Source organism: Cherax quadricarinatus, chromosome 5 (genome assembly GCF_038502225.1).
Source record: "Cherax quadricarinatus isolate ZL_2023a chromosome 5, ASM3850222v1, whole genome shotgun sequence".
NCBI lineage: Eukaryota > Metazoa > Arthropoda > Malacostraca > Decapoda > Parastacidae > Cherax > Cherax quadricarinatus.
Window position 1 is genome coordinate 52,587,768 of NC_091296.1, and position 23,477 is coordinate 52,611,244.

The 23,477-nt window shown below is 39.2% G+C and overlaps 1 protein-coding gene across 2 annotated transcripts in view; it reads right to left on the reverse strand.

Moving 5' to 3' along the window:
• Clic (chloride intracellular channel protein 5) overlaps nt 1-23,477 on the reverse strand; it is a 154,520-nt gene that overhangs the window by 15,159 nt on the left and 115,884 nt on the right. For both annotated transcript variants that reach the window (XM_070101898.1, XM_070101904.1), the window contains exons 2-5: nt 17,935-18,077; nt 14,652-14,814; nt 7,380-7,554; nt 6,073-6,212 (exon numbers count right to left, since the gene is read on the reverse strand). In XM_070101898.1, the coding sequence (XP_069957999.1) occupies nt 6,073-6,212; nt 7,380-7,554; nt 14,652-14,814; nt 17,935-18,077 (621 nt within the window). The remainder of the gene's footprint in view (nt 1-6,072; nt 6,213-7,379; nt 7,555-14,651; nt 14,815-17,934; nt 18,078-23,477) is intronic.

The following is a 23,477-nucleotide window of genomic DNA, read 5'->3' on the forward strand; positions in this document are numbered from 1 at the left end:
TTCTATCTAAATGACCAAACCACCTCAACAACCCCTCTTCTGCCCTCTGACTAATACTTTTATTAACTCCACACCTTCTCCTAATTTCCACACTCCGAATTTTTTGCATAATATTTACACCACACATTGCCCTTAGACAGGACATCTCCGCTGCCTCCAACCGTCTCCTTGCTGCTGCATTTACCACCCAAGCTTCACACCCATATAAGAGTGTTGGTACTACTATACTTTCATACATTCCCTTCTTTGCCTCCATAGATAACGTTTTTTGACTCCACATATACCTCAACGCACCACTCACCTTTTTTCCCTCATCAATTCTATGATTAACCTCATCCTTCATAAATCCATCCGCCGACACGTCAACTCCCAAGTATCTGAAAACATTCACTTCTTCCATACTCCTCCTCCCCAATTTGATATCCAATTTTTCTTTATCTAAATCATTTGATACCCTCATCACCTTACTCTTTTCTATGTTCACTTTCAACTTTCTACCTTTACACACATTCTCAAACTCATCCACTAACCTTTGCAATTTTTTTTTAGAATCTCCCATAAGCACAGTATCATCAGCAAAAAGTAACTGTGTCAATTCCCATTTTGAATTTGATTCCCCATAATTTAATCCCACCCCTCTCCCGAACACCCTAGCATTTACTTCTTTTACAACCCCATCTATAAATATATTAAACAACCATGGTGACATTACACATCCCTGTCTAAGACCTACTTTTACCGGGAAGTATTCTCCCTCTCTTCTACACACCCTAACCTGAGCCTCACTATCCTCATAAAAGCTCTTTACAGCATTTAGTAACTTACCACCTATTCCATATACTTGCAACATCTGCCACATTGCTCCTCTATCCACTCTATCATATGCCTTTTCTAAATCCATAAATGATTTTATATATATATATATATATATATATATATATATATATATATATATATATATATATATATATATATATATATATATATATATATATACACACACATATGTAGTAGGTTGGTAGACAGCAACCACCCAGGGAGGTACTACCGTCCTGCCAAGTGAGTGTAAAACGAAAGCCTGTGATTGTTTTACATGATGGTAGGATTGCTGATGTCTTTTGTCTGTCTCATAAATATGCAAGATTACAGGCATGTCTTGCTACTTCTACTTACACTTAGGTCACACTACACATACATGTACACATTTATTTATACACACTCATCTGAGTTTTCTTTGATTTTATCTTAATAGTTCTTGATCTTATTAATTTTCCTTTTATATCCATGGGGAAGTGGAATAAGAATCTTTCCTCTGTAAGCCATGCGTGTTGTAAAATTCAACTAAAATGCCGGGAACAATGGGCTAGTAACCACTTTTCCTGTAAAGATTACTAAAAAGAATAAGAAGAAAATTGTCAAAGTGGGAAGTCTGAATGTGCGTGGATGTTGTGCAGATAAGAAAGAGATGATTGTGGATGTTATGAATGAGAAGAAGCTGGATGTCCTGGCTTTAAGTGAAACAAAGCTAAAGGGGGTGGGAGAGTTTCAGTGGAGAGGAATAAATGGGATTAGGTCAGGGGTTTCAAATAGAGTTAGAGCTAAAGAAGGAGTAGCAATAATGTTGAAGGATAAGCTATGGCAGGAAAAGAGGGACTATAAATGTATTAATTCAAGGATTATGTGGAGTAAAATAAAGATTGGATGTGAAAAGTGGGTTATAATAAGCGTGTATGCACCTGGAGAAGAGAGAAGTGTAGAGGAGAGAGAGAGATTTTGGGAAATGTTGAGTGAATGCATGGGGAGTTTTGAATCAAGTGTGAGAGTAATGGTGGTTGGGGATTTCAATGCTAAAGTGGGTAAAAATGTTATGGAGGGAGTAGTAGGTAAATTTGGGGTGCCAGGGGTAAATGTAAATGGGGAGCCTTTAATTGAGCTATGTGTAGAAAGAAATTTGGTAATAAGTAATACATATTTTATGAAAAAGAGGATAAATAAATATACAAGGTATGATGTAGCACGTAATGAAAGTAGTTTATTAGATTATGTATTGGTGGATAAAAGGTTGATGGGTAGGCTCCAGGATGTACATGTTTATAGAGGGGCAACTGATATATCGGATCATTATTTAGTTGTAGCTACAGTTAGAGTAAGAGGTAGATGGGAAAAGAGGAAGGTGGCAACAACAAGTAAGAGGGAGGTGAAAGTGTATAAACTAAGGGAGGAGGAAGTTCGGGTGAGATATAAGCGACTATTGGCAGAAAGGTGGGCTAGTGCAAAGATGAGTAGTGGGGGGGTTGAAGAGGGTTGGAATAGTTTTAAAAATGCAGTATTAGAATGTGGGGCAGAAGTTTGTGGTTATAGGAGGGTGGGAGCAGGAGGAAAGAGGAGTGATTGGTGGAATGATGAAGTAAAGGGTGTGATAAAAGAGAAAAAGGTAGCTTATGAGAGGTTTTTACAAAGCAGAAGTGTTATAAGAAGAGCAGAGTATATGGAGAGTAAAAGAAAGGTAAAGAGAGTGGTGAGAGAGTGCAAAAGGAGAGCAGATGATAGAGTGGGAGAGGCACTGTCAAGAAATTTAAATGAAAATAAGAAAAAATTTTGGAGTGAGTTAAACAAGTTAAGAAAGCCTAGGGAAAATATGGATTTGTCAGTTAAAAACAGAGTAGGGGAGTTAGTAGATGGGGAGATGGAGGTATTGGGTAGATGGCGAGAATATTTTGAGGAACTTTTAAATGTTAAGGAAGAAACAGAAGCAGTAATTTCATGCACTGGTCAGGGAGGTATACCATCTTTTAGGAGTGAAGAAGAGCAGAATGTAAGTGTGGGGGAGGTACGTGAGGCATTACGTAAAATGAAAGGGGGTAAAGCAGCTGGAACTGATGGGATCATGACAGAAATGTTAAAAGCAGGGGGGGATATAGTGTTGGAGTGGTTGGTACTTTTGTTTAATAAATGTATGAAAGAGGGGAAGGTACCTAGGGATTGGCGGAGAGCATGTATAGTCCCTTTATATAAAGGGAAAGGGGACAAAAGAGACTGTAAAAATTATAGAGGAATAAGCTTACTGAGTATACCAGGGAAAGTGTACGGTAGGGTTATAATTGAAAGAATTAAGAGGTAAGACAGAATGTAGGATTGCGGATGAGCAAGGAGGTTTCAGAGTGGGTAGGGGATGTGTAGATCAAGTGTTTACATTGAAGCATATATGTGAACAGTATTTAGATAAAGGTAGGGAAGTTTTTATTGCATTTATGGATTTAGAAAAGGCATATGATAGAATGGATAGAGGAGCAATGTGGCAGATGTTGCAAGTATATGGAATAGGTGGTAAGTTATTAAATGCTGTAAAGAGTTTTTATGAGGATAGTGAGGCTCAGGTTAGGGTGTGTAGAAGAGAGGGAGACTACTTCCCGGTAAAAGTAGGTCTTAGACAGGGATGTGTAATGTCACCATGGTTGTTTAATATATTTATAGATGGGGTTGTAAAGGAAGTAAATGCTAGGGTGTTCGGGAGAGGGGTGGGATTAAATTTTGGGTAATCAAATTCAAAATGGGAATTGACACAGTTACTTTTTGCTGATGATACTGTGCTTATGGGAGAGTCTAAAGAAAAATTGCTAAGGTTAGTGGATGAGTTTGGGAATGTGTGTAAAGGTAGAAAGTTGAAAGTGAACATAGAAAAGAGTAAGGTGATGAGGGTGTCAAATGATTTAGATAAAGAAAAATTGGATATCAAATTGGGGAGGAGGAGTATGGAAGAAGTGAATGTTTTCAGATACTTGGGAGTTGACGTGTCGGCGGATGGATTTATGAAGGATGAGGTTAATCATAGAATTGATGAGGGAAAAAAGGCGAGTGGTGCGTTGAGGTATATGTGGAGTCAAAAAACGTTATCTATGGAGGCAAAGAAGGGAATGTATGAAAGTATAGTAGTACCAACACTCTTATATGGGTGTGAAGCTTGGGTGGTAAATGCAGCAGCGAGGAGACGGTTGGAGGCAGTGGAGATGTCCTGTTTAAGGGCAATGTGTGGTGTAAATATTATGCAGAAAATTCGGAGTGTGGAAATTAGGAGAAGGTGTGGAGTTAATAAAAGTATTAGTCAGAGGGCAGAAGAGGGGTTGTTGAGGTGGTTTGGTCATTTAGAGAGAATGGATCAAAGTAGAATGACATGGAAAGCATATAAATCTATAGGGGAAGGAAGGCGGGGTAGGGGTCGTCCTCGAAAGGGTTGGAGAGAGGGGGTAAAGGAGGTTTTGTGGGCAAGGGGCTTGGACTTCCAGCAAGCGTGCGTGAGCGTGTTAGATAGGAGTGAATGGAGACGAATGGTACTTGGGACCTGACGATCTGTTGGAGTGTGAGCAGGGTAATATTTAGTGAAGGGATTCAGGGAAACCGGTTATTTTCATATAGTCGGACTTGAGTCCTGGAAATGGGAAGTACAATGCCTGCACTTTAAAGGAGGGGTTTGGGATATTGGCAGTGTGGAGGGATATGTTGTGTATCTTTATATGTGTATGCTTCTAGACTGTTGTATTCTGAGCACCTCTGCAAAAACAGTGATAATGTGTGAGTGTGGTGAAAGTGTTGAATGATGATGAAAGTATTTTCTTTTTGGGGATTTTCTTTCTTTTTTGGGTCACCCTGCCTCGGTGGGAGACGGCCAACTTGTTGAAAAAAAAAAAAAAAAAAATATATATATATATATAGGTAGTAGGTTGGTAGACAGCAACCGCCCAGGGAGGTACTACCGTCCTGCCAAGTGAGTGTAAAACGAAAGCCTGTAATTGTTTTACATGATGGTAGGATTGCTGGTGTCCTTTTTTCTGTCTCATAAACATGCAAGATTTCAGATACGTCTTGCTACTTCTACTTACACTTAGGTCACACTACACATGCATGTACAAGCATATATACACACACCCCTCTGGATTTTCTTCTATTTTCTTTTTAGTTTTTTTTTTCCCCAAGTCAGCCGTCTCCCACCAAGGCAGGGTTCTTATTCTTGTTTATTTCCTCTCATCTCCATGGGGAAGTGGAACAGAATTCTTCCTCTGTAAGCCATGCGTGTTGTAAGAGGCGACTAAAATGTCGGGAGCAAGGGGCTAGTAACCTCTTCTCCTGTATATATTACTAAATGTAAAAGGATACACTTTCGTTTTTCCTTTTGGGCCACCCCGCCTCGGTGGGATACGGTCGATGTGTTGAAAGAAAAGATCAGCTTCATTGTTATCAAAGCCTTAACCTCTCCAACAAAATACAGTATTCAATTATTTTCACAAAACCATGTTCAAAAAATCAAGCAACCACAACGATATCCAATATCTCTGTCCAAGGCCTACTTTCAATGAATACTATTCTCTCCTATTGACACTAACCAGAGCCACACTCAAAAACTTTTCACAGCTTTTTAACAATTACTTACTTATGCCAAGCACACTCAAAACCACGTGCATCACTCTCCTAACCATGCCTTTTTCAAATCCATAAAGGCAGAAAACGACTTTCTACCCTAACTTATATGCTTCAACACAATCACTTTATTTACACATACCTCTCCCTACCTGAACATATCTTGTTCCTTCACAATACTACTTTTTTCTCTTACCATTACTCTTTAAATGATTCTTTCATAAACTCCACCTGATATATTGTACTGTACTTAACAGTCTTGTTTCCCTATAAATCTAACACACTCTTACAATCTTTTCTCTTAAATGAAAGAACTGTGCACACACACTGCCAAACCTTATGAATAATCCCTTTTTCATAAATGCAGTAAACAAATGGCCCAATTATTCCAAAACTTTATCCTGCTCATCCCCATTACTTTTTATAACTTCATTCTGCATACTACTACTTCCTCCACATTTGCATCTTGCTTTCTTTTCTCATAACAAAATTCATTCCTCTTCATCCAGTGCATGAAAGCTATAACTGAGCTGTGTCCCTCAGGCTAGAAATAACAGCTCATATTTCAGTTAAATTTCATTCAACAAAATCATGCTGCAAAATTTTTGAAATCCATTAGTTAATAGTTAAGCTTGTCAAAATAACTATAATAGTGTGTACCTGTTGCTGTTTGTAATGATTAATGATGTCCTGATCTGCTGGGCAGGACTGCGTGAAAGCATCCAACTGGTACATATGGAACATGTATCGCCAAAGATGATCCAACTCATCGGGAATCTCGAAGTCAGCAAAATATTTTCCTGAAATCAAGAACAATTCAAAGACAGTTCAGAAAATATAAAAATATATACAAGGTACAGAATACAGTCAAATGTCTTCTGTTCTGTTTGTCAGATAACTGAAAACCATTTTCTCTACTTTCCTCATTTTACCTAATACCCTTACAATTTATGTGCATTCACTCCATTATCACATCTGTCAAGTGCCTTTGTGAAATCTACGTGGATCACATCTGTTGTCATCACTCTTGGTGCTGTCACAGCTGGTGTTTATGCTGTATTTCATATTCTTACACCAATGAACACATCAATGTCACAATCACTATCAATATGTCCTGCAGCAGTATCATCCTGTGTAAATGTGTTACCATAGAAGAGTGAAATGGCACATGAGTGAGAGGCAGACCTAGTGTGCCGCCGCACTGGTGTTTGTTTCGTGGGAAAATATTCTGTATTACTATCACCTGATTTGGCACTCTCCTCATACATATACTCCTCTCCATTTTCATTGCCTACATCACTCCTGTCACTATCCAATTCAGGGGTAAAGAGCCATCAGCATTTACTTTGTTGCATGGAAAGACCAAGGTGGATGGCACTTTTGTATCTTTTGTTGAACTGGCACTTTTCATTCCTGGTTGTATCACAATTGCTGCCCCCTTCAAAACTGGAAAATGATGTTCTATTACCACCCTCCTCAATGTCACTGGTATCCAGATTGAACAGCATTTCCTGGATTTCACTGTGAAAAGGTTGGAGTGCCAGCCAGCCAAGTTTACTGGGTGTTATTACCCACAATGCCCTGTGCATACCCATGTGACCTGGAATTTTTTTCCCTAGGAGGCAGCCAGTGACCCCAAACAACACAGCTGAGCCTAAAATGGCAGCATATGGCAAATCTAAGACTTAGAAAAATTGTGCATACTAGTATAACAGACACTTGGTCATCACTTGCATATTAGTACGTCAGACACAGCTAAAAGGTTAAGTTACACAACTTATTCTTTTTTCCCCATTTACATTCCTGAATACAGTCATTCTTGTAAAGAACTTAAGTAATATCAAGAGCAAGGTTTCATTCTTGAAAAAGCTCTTATGTGAAATGTTCTATTAACCAGTGTTCTGCATATCTGTTTTTGCATACATCAACAGCAATACTAAGCACTATATAACATGAGTTGTACTCACCTGCAACACGAATATGCTGCAACTTTGGCATGAGCTCACAGTCAAAGCAGCACATGGTATCTCCTGTGAGGAAGCGGGTCCCTCTCTCACCAAGGTGATCATTGATCTTGCGAAGGTAATTCAGCAAGATGTTTTTGGAACTGTCATCACGCTTGAGCAACATAAGCTTAAATTTCTGAAATAGAAAAGAAAAATGGTAAAAACACACAAAAAATAATTTCTTTTTCCAACAAACAGGTTGTATCCCACTGAGGCAGGGTGACTCAAAAAGATAAATGAAAGTTTCTCTTTTAAATTTAGTAATACAGTATACACAGAAGGGGTTACTAGCCCCTTGCTCCCGGCACTTTAGTCGCCTCTTACAACATGCATGGCTTATAGAGGAAGACTTCTGTCCACTTCCCCATGGAGTAAAAAAAAAATCATTACTTATAATAAATTACAAAGGTTATCACAAAAATCTAATTTAAGCTAAAACATTACACAATATTAATCTAATTTAATATGAAGTGTATTAAAAACTGACATTTCCAATTGGAACTTTCCTTTTCAATGTTCCAAGTTTTCCAGTTGATAACTCTTCAGCAACATTAGCCCTAAATGTTTAATATTCTAGTAACTAAATATGAAAAATAACTATACTCACTGTTAGGATAGTACATACATACCTCTGATGAACTCTGAGAGTTTTCCTACTCTCAGAGCCTAGCCTTGGTCCAGGTTCATCTTCAACAATTATATACTTAATGCAAATTAGTTTAGAGGCATATAGCACCATAAATTGTGACGAATAATGTCCTAGACTAACATACCTAATGTGTAAGTCCACCTTATTTTTTCAGCTAAATAATCGGCTCTTAGCCTATTCCCACCACTTAAATTACAATTGCTGGTTTGGCACTAAACTTTTAGATAATTGCCAAGTAGTGTTATTAAAGTAAATACTGCAAATACTTAGTGAAACTCTAAAAATAGGTTAGATTAATGAAAGCAGAAAAGAGTGAATTAAGTATTGCCAGAATAGGACAGAAGACCTAACCTCAATGCTCCTCCATTCTTTTTATTAAAAATTCCATACTATTTATACAATTCTTGATCAAACTATGAAACGACTATCTGCCGACCACAAATGCATCATATGAACAAATATTACACAATGATATGCCTATTGTTCCATCCCAGGCAGGTCCTCCCTCTTACCCATTCTCACTTGTATACATGTTTAGTCTATTTTTAAAGCTCCTGAAAGTGCTCACATCAATAATCATATAGTTCTTAGGAGCTTGCTCTGCTCCTCTGCACCTTTACTGTAAAACCAGCACTCTCCTATATTTCCTAAATCTTCTACATGACCAAATCTTTTGTGAACCCCTTGACTGGCACACATGAAAGGAGAGTCTTAGTTGTTATATATCTCTGAGATGCAATTTTATACCTAAAAAAATTTTACACCACTGAAACTGAACCTAAGAAAGGAGTGCTTTAACCCTCTGAGGGTCTGTGCCGTATTTCTACAGCTTTGAAACCAGGGTCAATGTTGTAGTTCTACACCATGAGCTCAGTTCACTTAGATAATAACAACAACAATAATAATAATAATAATAATAATAATAATAATAAATATTTTTATTTACTACAAGTACATGTACATGGTATACAGGCCTAGCTGACATCAATGACATACTACTATATAGAAAGCCGCTTGTTATGCTGAGCATTTCGGGCAAATTAGGTCAGTTTTGTCCCAGGATGTGACCCACACCAGTTGACTAACACCCAGGTACCCATTTTAAACTGATGGGTGAACAGGGACAGAGACAGCAGGTTTCATATGGAAACATGTCCCTAATGTTTAGCAGCCGTACAGGAGGAGATTTGAACCCCGGGCCTCAGTGTGTGAGCCAAGTGGGCTAGTAATCGAACTACGGGACATCGTTAAGCTGCGAGCGGTAAATTTGGGCCTAGACATGAGAGAATGCATCTATGTGATAAGTGCGCACCATATAAAAAAAAATCCTGCATGAGGAAAAGAAAAAATTGTGACTATGCTTCTGTATTAAAACAGCAAATTTATGGTGCATTTTGATATGGTTTTTATGGCTGTATTCACGGTTTCTTGGTCTCATTTAATAATATGGAAGATATATTACAGAAATAGAGATGATTTAGATTGGTTTTAGGACTGAAAATAGCTTGAAATTGAGCTCAAAGTAGCGGAAATGTTCGATTTTTGCTGAGGTTCAAGAATGCGCTGATATTATTTGTACAATTATTACAATATTGCATAAGAGTAAATGTTCTATTTTTTGATGTGAATAAAAATTCTTTGTGTGAATAAGAAAAACAATCAAAATGAAATTCATATGTAAAGCCTAGAAACATAACTAATAAACAGAGGAAATATTATAGTGCCAGGAATGCCTGCAGTGTTTATTCTGGACCTTTTTTGAAATTTGTGTGAAATTGGCTAAATTACCAATTTCTGATCACTTTATTGTGCAGTTGAAATAGTTGATTAGGCAGTTTCTCGTGCTCAGTCGATAAAATAGAAGGAATACTAGCGAAATAGCTAAGAACCTGATTGACTAGAGCAATGTAACTAGCCTAAAATAGGACTCAAAGTTGGCAAAATAGCCAATGCATCAATATCGCTGATGCAGCAAAATTCGCAATAGCATAATTTCGTTAGTTTTCCATCAAATTTCATACTTTTTGTTTTGTTACCTTCAGAAAAAGATTCTCTACCATTTCATAAGAAAAAATAAAAAAATTTTTTTTAAACATTCTTGGACCCAGTGGACAAGTTTCAGATCGGTAGCCTGGACCCTGTAGATACTTGTGTATCTGTCTAACCTGTTTTTAAAGTTACCCAGAATACTTGCCTTAATGATGCTACCCAGAAGCCTGCTCCATTCATCTGCAAATCTAGATGTCTCTGGCTTAGTAATCCTGGACAATTTATACTAACCAAAGATAACCCGAGAAAGTTGAGTGGCTAATTTTCATTTGGTATCACTACCTGGAGGGAGTTCCAGGGGTCAATGCCCCCACAACTTGGTCCATGACCAGCCCTTCTGGTGGACAAGGCCTGATCAACTAGGCTGTTACTGCTGGCCACATGCAATACAATGTATGAAACACAGCCCAACTGGTCAGGAACTAATTTAAGGATCTAGTTAAGTTCCTCTTGAAAGTTGCCAGAGGCTTGTTGGTATTCCCCTTAAGCATGAAGAGAGGGAGTTGAAAAGTAGAAGACTTCTGACACTGAGTTCAAAAGCGTATTTGTTGTGCCCCTAATTTTATTGGAGGTACTTTGCACTGTTTGCCAAGTCTCTTCCTTTATTATAGAGTGGTTTTGGTGTGCAGGTTTGTGACCAGTTCCCCAGGAATATTCCAGGTGCAAATGATGATGTACCTTTCTTGCCTACATCCCAAAGAATGCAGATGGTGAGGCATCAAGTGTTTCCAGTAGTTCAAATATTTTGAATGAATTATGGACAGTTAAAATTCTCTGTTTTCTAGCTCAAGAATCTCACCTGCCATTAATATAAAGCAGCATTCTAACCTGGAGAGATTAAGTGACTCAGCATCTTGTCTTCCAAGTTCTGGTTATCCAGCCTATTATCTTCTTTGTGGTAGCAACAGTAGCATTGTTGTAATCCTTGAATGTGAAATTTTCTGATATCACCACAAATTCTCGTATATGAAACACACTACTGAATAGATACGAGTCTATTTTCGAGTTTGTGTTGGAAGAATTGCCCAAACATTTCCCCTCACAAGGAATAGAACCTGGAGAGTAATGCTCTACCACTGCTTTGAGGTATTTATTACTAGACTAATGCAATCTCATATCTCTTCTAAACTTAAATTTTCTTTCTCTTGTGGAAGTATACCCTAACACATTAATTAATGAAGAATTAGATATGTATTAAATTACACGTATAAGAATCTCAGCAATGTGTAAGTACGAGACAGTCTTTGAATGGTGCAATGAAAAGAAGGCTGGAAGCATTGGAGATGACATGTTTCAAGATCAATCTGTGGCATGAATATCATGCAAAAGTGAGGAGGATAGAAATTTAAAGGCAGTGTGATGGTATGAACCATATAATTTAGGGAGCTGAGGAAGGGCTGTTGAGTGGGTTTGGACATTTAGAAAAGAAACAGCAAAGAAGGTTGATCAAAAGGACATACAAATCTGGTAGGCAGGGAGGAAGGTACAAGGGACATTCTAGGAAGGGTTGGAGGAAGCAAAGGTTTTGCAAGGTAGTGACTTATGCAACCAGCAGGCAAGTGTGAGTGAGCTAGATCTGAATAAGCAGAAACAAATGGTTACTGTGATTTAATATGTTATGATGTGTGAGCCAAGTAATATCTATGAAAGGTTTCAGGAGAAAACCAAGTGGTCAAGACTGATTCAGGAGGAAAGGGAGGAAGATATTATAATGCTGAATTCCAAATGATGACAATATTGCAATTCAGCTAATTATTTCAAATTATTTTAATTGATACCATGCACCTCTGGAAAGATTGCTAAAGAAGTTGGAATTGTGAATATGCTTTCTTTGAGTCAACTTATTTGGTAGGAAATTTTCAGTGTTAAAATAAACTACAGTATGTAACAAGATAATGATTGCGCTGGATCCCGGATATGGGATGAAAAATTAAAAACCTACTTGTAATTTAATGTATAATTTGTTTTGAAATAGGCTGGATCAAGAATAAAAGCATCTCACATCCTACTTATGCCCATTTTCTCCATAATCTTCCTCACTATTAGCATGACCGACATTAATCACTATCTACGTGTAATTAAACTGATTTCTTTGCCAAGGTTTCTACCTTGAAGGAAATTATCAACATACCCCAATTATCTTCAAAAGGGAAATAGATAAGTTCCTCAAGTTACCTGCTATCAGCCGGGCTGTGGTGCCTTTAGTGGCATCACTGGGGTGAACTATGTTCAAGGCATGTACATTCCGACTCCCAGTACTGAAACTGGTGCTGATACAAGTGGGTCTGGAGCTGATACCACCACTGCTAGCATCACTGGTATTGGTGATGCTAGGGATATATCCAGTGGCTTACAAACAAGCCCAATAATTAGGTTCTGGTTTTTTAATCTGACTAAATCATGTGTGTTGAGGAACTCAGTGTACATGAATAACTAACACACAGGCCAACCCTCTTTGCCCTGTTGGTGATTTTTCAAGTTGCATCTAAATAGGCTGTACACCAGAATCCATATTTCATTATCAAAACAGCCCCTTTAGGTAGGTCTCTGTGTAAGCTGCAAACACTGCATTTGATTCTGTGAGAAGACCACCAATAAATGGAAATTTGTTTACACTGCGAGACTTCATACATCTGCAAACATGAGATGATACATTGATAAGTTGCTGTGCTGGGTAGCTTGTTGGTTGAACTTTGTCTATATTGCTCTGACAAGACTCCCACTGGCTTTGATTCCAGTGAAGATGGGCTCCCAAGTGTTATACGCTAACATTTCTTAGAAGAAGAAGAAGAAGAAAGAAGAAAGAAAGAAAGAAGAAAGAAGAAGAAAGAAAGAAATTAGAAAGAAGAAGAAAGAAGAAGAAAGAAGAAAGAAGAAGAAGAAAGAAGAAGAAAGAAGAAGAAAGAAGAAGAAAGAAGAAAAGAAAGAAGAAAAGAAGAAGAAAACAACTGTCTGTTATATGATTATAATCAGCATGTTCATACTGGTTTTCATGAGGCTTTATATATCACTTAACCTTCTTGTGGTGGTCCAGACAATTTAGATCACAGCACTGCCCTTCATTTACCGAACTATGGCACACTTTTGGATGAAAAAGCTTGCAGGACTTGAAGCAGCACATACCTGGAGATTTCAACATTTTTTTTCTGTGATGACTGTACGTGCATGTTCACCCTGGTTATTCCTAGTATGGCTATATTTTCAGATGCCCCAAGAATAGGATCTACACATTTCAGGTTTCCATTGGACACCTTGGACTTATCATCAGATGACTCCATGCTTTGAAACTTGTGCATAACAATTCAGTGTCATTACATTACAACCAGATAAGTAGACTTTAAAATTCTAAGTAACTTTGTAATGGCCAGAGAATATGTCACTTTTAATAATGACACTGTAATAACCCACTGTCTTGAAAATCAAAGTTCATTATTTAACCCTTTCAGGGTCGAGAGGCCCTCTCCTAAACTTTTTCTCAGGGTTGAAAATTTTTCGGGAAAAAAAAAAAATCTTATTTAAAGATAGAGAATCTTTTCCCGATCATAATGACACAAAGTATGAAATTTGATGGAAAACTTACAGAATTATGCTCTCGCGAAGTTAGCGGTCTCGATGATGTTTACACATTGGCGATTTCGCCCACTTTGAGCCCTATTTTCGGCCAATTCCAGTGTACTAGTCGACAAAAAACATAACTTTTGCTCGAACTCCATTTTTTTTCTATCGAATGAGTAAAAGAAACCACCCATTTACCAATTTCAACTATCCAATAAAGCGGTCAGAAATTAGCAATTTTGCCAATTTCACACAAATTTCAAAATATGACAATTTCCAAATAGGGTCCAGAATAAACAAGACAGACATTCCTGGCACTAAAATAACATTTCCTCTGTTCATTAGTCACAATCCCAGGCCCCTCTTACATTTCTTCTGCTTTCCACTTTGAATTTTTATTCTCACTAAAACCTAGAAGATTTACTGTTATGCAGACTACTGCATTAATGTAGAAATGGTACAAATAATATCAGTGCACTTGTGAAAGAATATTAGACTCACCAGTTGACGTGTATTGGACGCGTGGCATGATTTGTTTACTTTTGAACTTTGGCAAAAATCAAACATTTCTGCTACTTTGAGCTCAATTTCAAGGTACTTTTCATTGTAAAACCAATCAAAATCATTCAATTTCTGTAATATGTCTTCCATTCTATAAAATGAGACCAGGAAAATTAGAATACAACCATAAATACCATATGAAAATACAGTGCAAAGTTGTTGTTTTAAACCAAAAACAGTTTTTTTTTTCTCATTATGCACTGCATGCTGCAAGATTTTTTTATACTGTGCAGTGACCACATAAACCCATTCTTTCATATGTAGGCCTACCAGCTTTCTCATGCTAGATTTGAAGGCGCTAGAATTTACGCGCACTAGTACGTCAATAACCCTGGTGCGTAAGCCGTACTACTAGTGTACTTCGGAAATCCTGAAAGGGTTAAAATCTACATCAACAGCACAAAAGATATTTAACTTACACTATAAACATTCTCTGTTCGCTGAGCAACATCTTTGTCCTGTACGAAAAGGTTGTGGCCACCGGGTATGTTTTTCATGATGTGTCTCTCAATCTTGTCATTTTCCAGGACAGCCAGTCCATTGTCGATCAAGATGGGTGGAGGAGTTGCTTCAAAATTTGACCTGGAAAATACAATTTTATATAGCTAAAAACATTAAGAAAAAATTACCAAGATCCTGGGTATATTATGTGACTGTAAACCTGCATGTAGATGTTTTAATACCAATAGAGTAGCTCAGTTGGTAGCACCCTCAGCTCTCACTATGAGTGCCCATGGATCAAACTCCAGTATGGGTGGAAACAGGCATGTTTCCTTACACCTGCTGCTCCTGTTCATCTAATGTACCAGTACGCAGACACCTGGGGGTTGGTCGACTGTTGTGAGTGGCATCCCAGGTGGGTGTTAGTATACTTTTTACATAGGGGCTTGACTTTGAAATAAGCTGAATATGATAAGAGTATACATTATTAGGCTAAAGATTAGAGATAAATCAGAACAAAATTATAAAATTCCCTGCCAAGAAATTGAGTTCCAAATTTTTCCTCAATTCACTATTTAAAACTTATGATTCCAGAGTACTTCTGACAAGTAAATATGTATGTGCAAACTATCTACCAGCAATAAATTACAGTACAGTATCTGCCAGTTAAGATCATATATACAACAAAATACAGTAGGTACAGGCTATGGAGATCTACCTGGTAGGAAGTAGCAAAAAATGTCAAAGTTCTCTTTTGAATTTAAATTTATAATTATATATTATTCTGCATGGCATACCTTTACCTTTGATATACCTTTGAAGAGTTTCAAGAGTTTAACTATTCTTGGAGCATGGCCATGGGCCAGGCTCATCTGGTGCTTGCCTGGTCAACCAGGCTGTTGCTGCTTGAGGCCCACTGCCCCACATATCCATCACAGCCTGGTTGATCTGGCACCTGGTGAAGATACTTGTCCAGTTTCCTCTCGAAGGCTTCTACACCTGTTCCAGCCGTGTTTCTCACATCTTCTGGTAAGATGTTGAATAGTCTGGGACACCGGATGTCGACACAGTGCTCCCTTATTGTCCCCACCACACCCCAGCTCCTCACTGGGTTTATTATACACTTCCTCCAGTATGTTGTTACGGCAGTGTGCAGATTTGGGACCAGGCCCTCGAGTACTTTCCAGGTATACATTATCATGTATCTCTCTCTCTCCTCCACTCCAATGAGTACATGTTCAAACCATAACATACTGGAGTGAGAGATATGGGAGGAAGTGTAAAATAAACCCAGTGAGGAGCAGGGGTGCGGTGGGGACAATAAGGGAACACTGTATCAATATCCGGGGTCCCAGACTATTCAACATCTTACCAGAAGATTCGAGAAAAAAGTCCTGGTTTTCATACGTGCTCTTGGTTGTCGATCGACAATGCTCCCAAGGTTGGAGAATTAAAAAAAAAAAAAAATTCTTATGAAATGACAGAAGGTAATGAAACCAAAAGTACAAAATTTAATGAAAAACTTGCGGAATTACGCAATCGTGAAGTTAGCAGTCTTGGCAATATTTATGCATGTGCAATTTTGCCCAATTCTGGGCCAATTCCATTATTCCAGTCGAGCAAACTCATAGCTATTTCGCTAGAACTCCTTTCATTCTATCGACTGAGTACAGGAAACTGTTCATTTACCTACTTCAACTACCCAATAAAGTGATCCGAAATTACAGTGGTACCTCGAGTTTCGAACAGCTCCCAGCTCGAACAATTATATAAGTGTATTTTTGGGGTCTGAAACGGACTAACCTAATTTACATTATTCCTTATGGGAACAAATTCGTTTGGTATTGGAACTTGAACAGCCTTCTGGAACGAATTAAGTTCGTAACTCGAGGTACCACTGTGCTAATTTGGCCAAATCACACAATATTTCAAGAAAGGCATATTTCAAAATAGGGTCCAGAATAAACAATGCAGATATTCTTGGCACTAAAATAACATTTTCTCTGTTGAGTAGTCATGTCTCCATGCCCCTCTTACATTACGCTTGCTTTTCATTTTGAATTTTTATTCACACAAAAAATAGAAGATTTACTGTTATTCACACTACTGCATAACTGTATAAGTAATATCAGTGCATTCGTGAATGCATGCGTGACAAGTTGTTTACTCTAACATCAGCAAAACTAGAACACTTCTGCTACTTTGAGCTCAATTTTCAGCTACTTTTAGTCTGTAAACCATTCAAAATCATGTCTATTTCTGTATAATATATCTTCCATTCTATCAAATGATACCAAGAAAACTAAAATGCAACTATATATACCATGTGAAAATACACCACAAAGTCAGTTTTAAACCAAATACATGGTCACAGTTTTTTCTCATTATGCACTGCATGCTGCAGGATTTTTTTTATACTGCACACACTAACCATGCAGACCCATTCTCTCACATAGAGGCCTACCAGCTTTCTCCCACAAGATTTGAAGCCGCAAGATTTACTGTCCAGTATTTCAGTTAAATTTTCATTTAGTATTCATTTTTATGGTTTCCCGGAGCTGTATAATTTTATACATTGCTTTATTAATAAATTATTATATTGTCATTTGGCAACTGAATGGAACATCTCCGGTACATGCCGGAGGCCCAGATGCCGGCCGGCCGGAAACACCCAATAACCTCTTGGCGCAATCGCCGTCTCAGAGGTCTGGAATGGATTAATTCTATTTATGTTATTCTTTTTTGGGAAAAATTACTTTGGTTGTCAAACTGACATCTGGAACGAATTAAGTTCAACAACCGTGGTTCCACTGTACAAAGAAACAAGATTTTTCAACACCCTCCCTACACACTTAAGCGAAATTACCAAGAGATCCCTACTGTCTTCAAGAAAGCACTAGACAAGATCCTCAAGTCAGTTAATGATCAGCCTGGTTATATTGTTTATGATGGACTAAATGTTGCTAATACCAACAGTTTGACTGATCAGGCTATCACCCATGGAGGATGCCTGGTCTGGGACTGCACCATGGGGACTATGACTCCTGCAATAAACAATGGGTAGACAACAGATAGCCAAGTCACTGTATCATAGATACTCATATCTGTGAAATCCTAGTTTCATTAGTTATTTCACTGCTGGCTGCCTGATCAACTAGGCTGCTGATGGCTAATTTGACAAGCAGCCACTGGCATCATAACCAGACTGGCCTGGCACCTGTTACAGGTAAGGCAAATCATATAAGGTTAAAACAAACCTACCTGAAATCTGGTGGTGGCTTGAGCATATCCACTGTGGTAACTTTGAGAGAGATTGTCTTGAGCTCGGCCAGAAGGTAGAGGTCCATGAAGTATTCTTGACAGAACAGACATGCTCCTTTCCGGCGGCCATCAATTGTGGAGGCCTGCGATGAAAGCATTACTCTTAAATATATTTCATGCAACTTTAGAAATAAACAATAATTAATTTGCATCAAATACTGTAGTTCAAAAACAAAATAAATTTTAATGTACAGTGGAACCTCAAAAATCGAACGTATCACGTATTGAACGTTTCGAAAATAGGACCATTTTTTTGGACAAACTGTGTCCCTATTTTCAGACCGCTGGGTATGGGACCTGTCTGCCGCCCACTCTGTCCACGTCCCCGCGCTGTGAGCAGTCTAGCTTTGTTTATGCTTGAGTAAACACTAACCTGCGCTCTCATTCACGCATTTTACGATTATTTCGTTGTGTTTAGTGCTTGTGGGACTGTGAAATAAGCTGCCATGGGCCCAAAGAAACTTGCTAGTGGTACCCCTGTGGTAAAGAAAGTGAGAAACACCATAGATGTGAAGAAGGAAATTATACAGAAGTATGAGAGTGGTGAGAGACTTGTTGAGCTTGCCAGGATGTATGGGAAAAACAAGTCGACCATCGGTTCTATCCTGTCAAAGAAAGAACAAATCAAGGAAGCTGATGATGTGAAAGGTGTTAATATAGGGAGTGGATGAGGTGCCTTCTTCAAAGATTAAGGAGATTTGTGCCAAGTGGAATGATGTCCAAATGTTTGTGCAGAAGTACCACCCTGAGCAAGCTGAAACAAGCCATCTTTGCAACAAGTTCAGTGACAGAACCATGTCCCATTTTAGGGAAATGTTAAAGAGGCACCAGAAACAGAGGACTGTGGACAGTTATTTTGTGAGACAGTGACTCTCAAGCTGGTCCTAATGGCATTAAAAGACAGAGAAGGGAAGTAACCCCAGAGAGGGCTTTACCTGAAGTCCTCATGGAGCGGGATTCTCCTTCCAAACACTAACCCCAACTCCCTCTCTCCTCCTCCCTGTCTTCCAGATGCCATCACTAATCTTCAATAAAGGTAAGTAAAAATGTTATTTTATATGTATTACTATACATAATTAAAAACTATAGTATTTGTTGTATGTAAAACTGTAATTAATCTCTATAAAATGTATTTTTTGTGTGAATATTTTTGGGTTTCTGGAACGGATTGATTGTATTTCCATTATTTCTTATGGGAAATATTGTTTCGAATTTCAGACTTTTCGAATTTAGAACTAGCTCCTGGAACGGATTAAGTTCGATTTTTGAGGTTCCACTGTATGTCATTCACACAACACTTGACCAACAAGAAAAAAGATAAGTTTTAAGACAATGGTGACCTAACGTAACCATATTTCTTGAATAAGTTTATTAGTCAAGGGAAAGGACTGTATAGGTTAGTAGGCGAGGAGCCTTTCAGTGCTATATGTGTAACAAAATATTTAAAATATGCCCACTTAATACAGTCAGCTCATCTATATATACATTGCAATTTCTTTTAAATGCAACTGAAAAAATGCAGAACATCCTAAATTGAATTGCAAGTATGGTAAAAAACCTCCATTGTACGTGATATTCAATTCTGAATGCATTGTCAATTGCATTTGCAAGAAACTGCATTATATTGACATTCAATTCTGAATGCATTGTCAATTGCATTTGCAAGAAACTGCATTATATTGACAAGTCTTACAAAACTCTTACATGTTCAATGAGGACAAATTCCAACTACTCCGTTATGGAAAACTGGAGGAGATAATAACTAGAACAGAGTATACTACTGACTCCGGCCATACAATAGAGGGGAAAAAATAATGTAAGGGACCTGGGCGTAGTAATGTCTGAGGATCTCACTTTCAAGGATCACAACAGTGCCACGATTGCACGTGCAAAGAAAATGATAGGATGGATAATGAGAACTTTCAAAACGAGAGATGCCAAGCCAATGATGATCCTTTTCAAATCACTTGTTCTCTCTAGGCTGGAATACTGCTGTACATTAACATCTCCATTCAAAGCAGGTGAAATCGCAGATCTAGAGAGTGTACAGAGATCCTTTACTGCACGTATAAGTTCTGTCAAGCACCTTAACTACTGGGAACGCTTGGAAGCACTTGACTTGTACTCGTTGGAACGCAGGAGGGAGAGATATATCATAATCTACACTTGGAAAATCTTGGAAGGAATGGTCCCAAATCTGCACACAGAAATCACTCCCTACAAAAGTAAAAGACTGGGCAGGCGATGCAAAATGCCCCCAATAAAAAGTAGGGGCGCCATTGGTACACTAAGGGAAAACACCATAAGTGTCCGGGGCCCAAAACTGTTCAACAGCCTCCCATCAAGCATTAGGGGAATTGCCAATAAGCCCCTGGCTGCCTTCAAGAGAGAGCTGGACAGATACCTAAAGTCAATGCCGGATCAGCCGGGCTGTGGCTCGTACATTGGACTGTGTGCGGCCAGCAGTAACAGCCTAGTTGATCAGGCCCTGATCCATCGGGAGGCCTGGTCATGGACCGGGCTGCGGGGGCGTTGATCCCCAGAATAACCTCCAGGTAACCACTGTAACTGGCACAACGACAAACTTTGACAAACCTGTGACTGGTTTCAAGGTTTTACCCTCACCGCCTGACTAGACCCAAGATTATTACGTCAACTGACTGCCTGATCAACCAGTGCCCTGAAGATCTATGTAGTCATCACAACCTGGTTGATCTAACACACTGTCACATTTTCTTTATTGACAACCTTTACCTACATTTCATCAATGTAATGCCCTTATGCTGGCATTACTATGGCTGCACCACTGCAATGCTCTATGCTGACAATATATCATGGCTGCTCCACCATTAATGCAAGCTGCTAATTTACGAATGCAATACAATACCTAATGTTATCCCCTAAGCTGTCATAGCAAACACAATCCACAACATACTAGTACACAATTTAGTGCCTCAAATTTGTTGGAGTCGCAAATTTTGGCCTAAACACGAGAGAATGGGTCTGTGCAGTGAGCATGCCCAGTACAATAAAAAAAAATCTAGATTCATAGTGCATGATGGGAACCCGACTGTTTGGGGTAAAATGTGACTTCGGGGAATTCTCTAGGATGGTTATGTTTTTATTGGTAGTTTCTTGTAAATAAAGCCATACTTAGAAAACTGAAGATTTTTGGTCGGTTTAAGAGTGGAAGTGGCATGAAATAGGCCTCAAATTGGCAGCAGTTGATTTTGGGAGATTTTTCCTGGGGAAGGGTAAAGCCCCAGTTCCCCCCCCCCACTTCCCCCTGGGTCTGTTTCATGGGTTTTTATTGGGTCCTCTTCAATTACTGGGGTGGCTTAAACCATGACCAAGAATTCTTGATTAATTAGCCGAGAAATAAGAAAAACTATTTTTTTGTGCATGGCCACAGATTCAAAATGGAATAATAATAATCTATTTCTACAAGTACATCATACATCTTATACAGAACTAGCCGACATCAGTGACATACTACATAGAAAGCTCCTGGTTATGCAGAGCCTTTTGGGCAACTTAGGTTAATACTGTCCCCAGGATGCGACCCACAACAGTCGGCTAACGCCCAAGCACCTACTTGCTGCTAGGTGAACAGAGACAGCAGGTACACGGAAACACGCCAAATGTTTCCACTCGTAATGGGGACTGAACCATGGACACGCTGTGTGAACCGAGTACGCTACCAACCGAGCTACGGGGGTAGTGGAGAGGCCTTGGAACGTGATTAAAGTGGCGATAGATGTGGAAGAAGGTAGTGTAGTGGTGTGCACGTAGTAGTTGTAATAATGTCAACCTGGGGCCGGCGGCAGCAACAGCACGTTGAGTGTTAAGTTTGGTGTTATCGTAAAACATCCTGTTGACGCCACAACACAGTGAAGTCCTCATTATACTTAGACATTGCTTCACAATACTTCACCCTCCATCCACACTAATTCCATTACCTACTAACAGCCCCACTTCAAACCTACAAAATTACTGACCTAAATAATGTCGAGATCCTTAACTGCATTAATGCTAGCATTTAAATTATTGTAAATTCCCAAAGTTACTCATCTGTACTTACTCCCTGGAGCGAACGGATAAAAACCTCATATTTTACACCTGGAGTGAAGGAGTGAATGATGGTAAGGGTGTTTCTTATTTTTTTAGGGTAGGTTCGATGAAAAAAAATTACATCTGTATAATGTTGGAGGGATTGGTCCAAAATATCCTTATAAGGGTGTGATATGTGCCTGAAGGACGTTTCCAGAGGACAACGACCTCGCGGCCCGGTCCCAGACCAGGCCTCCCGAAAGATCAAGGTCTGATCAACCTGGTTGTTGCTGCTGGCCGCACGCAGTCCAACGTATGGACCACAGCCCGGCTGGTGAAAACTCATTTGAAGAACATGTCGAGTTCCCTCGGAGTGAGGAATGATGAGGGGTAGGGACCAGCGATGCGGGATAGGGACGAGCGACGCGGGACAACTTGGATGAGTTTCGCAAGTTTTTCCACTCCCGGAGCTTGGTCATGGGCCAGGCTCGTCTGGTGCTAGCCTGGTCAACCAGGCTGTTGCTGCTGGAGGCCCGCAGCCCCATATATCCATCACAGCCCGGTTGATCTGGCACCTGGTAAAGATACTTGTCCAGTTTTCTCATGAAAACTTTTACACCTGTTCTAGCAGTGTTCCTGATATCTTCTCTTATTAAGATGTCAAATAGTCTGGGACCCCAGATGTTGATACACCGCACCCCTACTCTTCACTGGCTTTATCTTACACTTCCTCCCATAACTCTCGCTCCAGTATGTTGTTTTGACAGTGTGCAGATTTGGGACCAGGCCCTCGAGTACCTTCTAGGTATATATTATGTATTTCTCTCCCCTCCGCTCCAGTGACTACATATTCAAGACTTTAAAGTGTTCCCTGTAATTTAAATGCTTTACTGGCTCTATGCGATCTCCTGTCTTGAACGGGGCCGTCAACACTGAGCAATATTCCAAATGTGGGTGCAGTAGCTACTTGAAAAGTATCACCACTGGTATTATTTCCCTTGTTTTGAAGGTTCTCAATACCCACCCCGTCATCCTCCTGGTTGTCGTTATCCTTGTCTTATTATGGTCTTTAAAAGAAAGATCAGCTGATAGGAACAGGGATAGGGATGAATGATGCGGGATAAAAGTGACAAGGAAAAGCGAGTGATGAGGGATTGGGAGGAGTGATGTGGGACAGTGAGAAGTGATGAGGGACTGGGAGTGACGAGGGATAAGGGGCGACGAGGGATAAGATAAAATTTTCTTAGGATTTTTAACCCCGGAGGGTTAGCCACCCAGGATAACCCAAGAAAGTCAGTGCGTCATGGAAGATTGTCTAACTTGCTTTCATTGTGGTCCTCAATCTTGTCCCCCAGGATGCGACCCACACCAGTCTACTAACACCTAGGTACCTATTCGCTGCTAGGGGAACATGACAACAGGTGTAAGGAAAC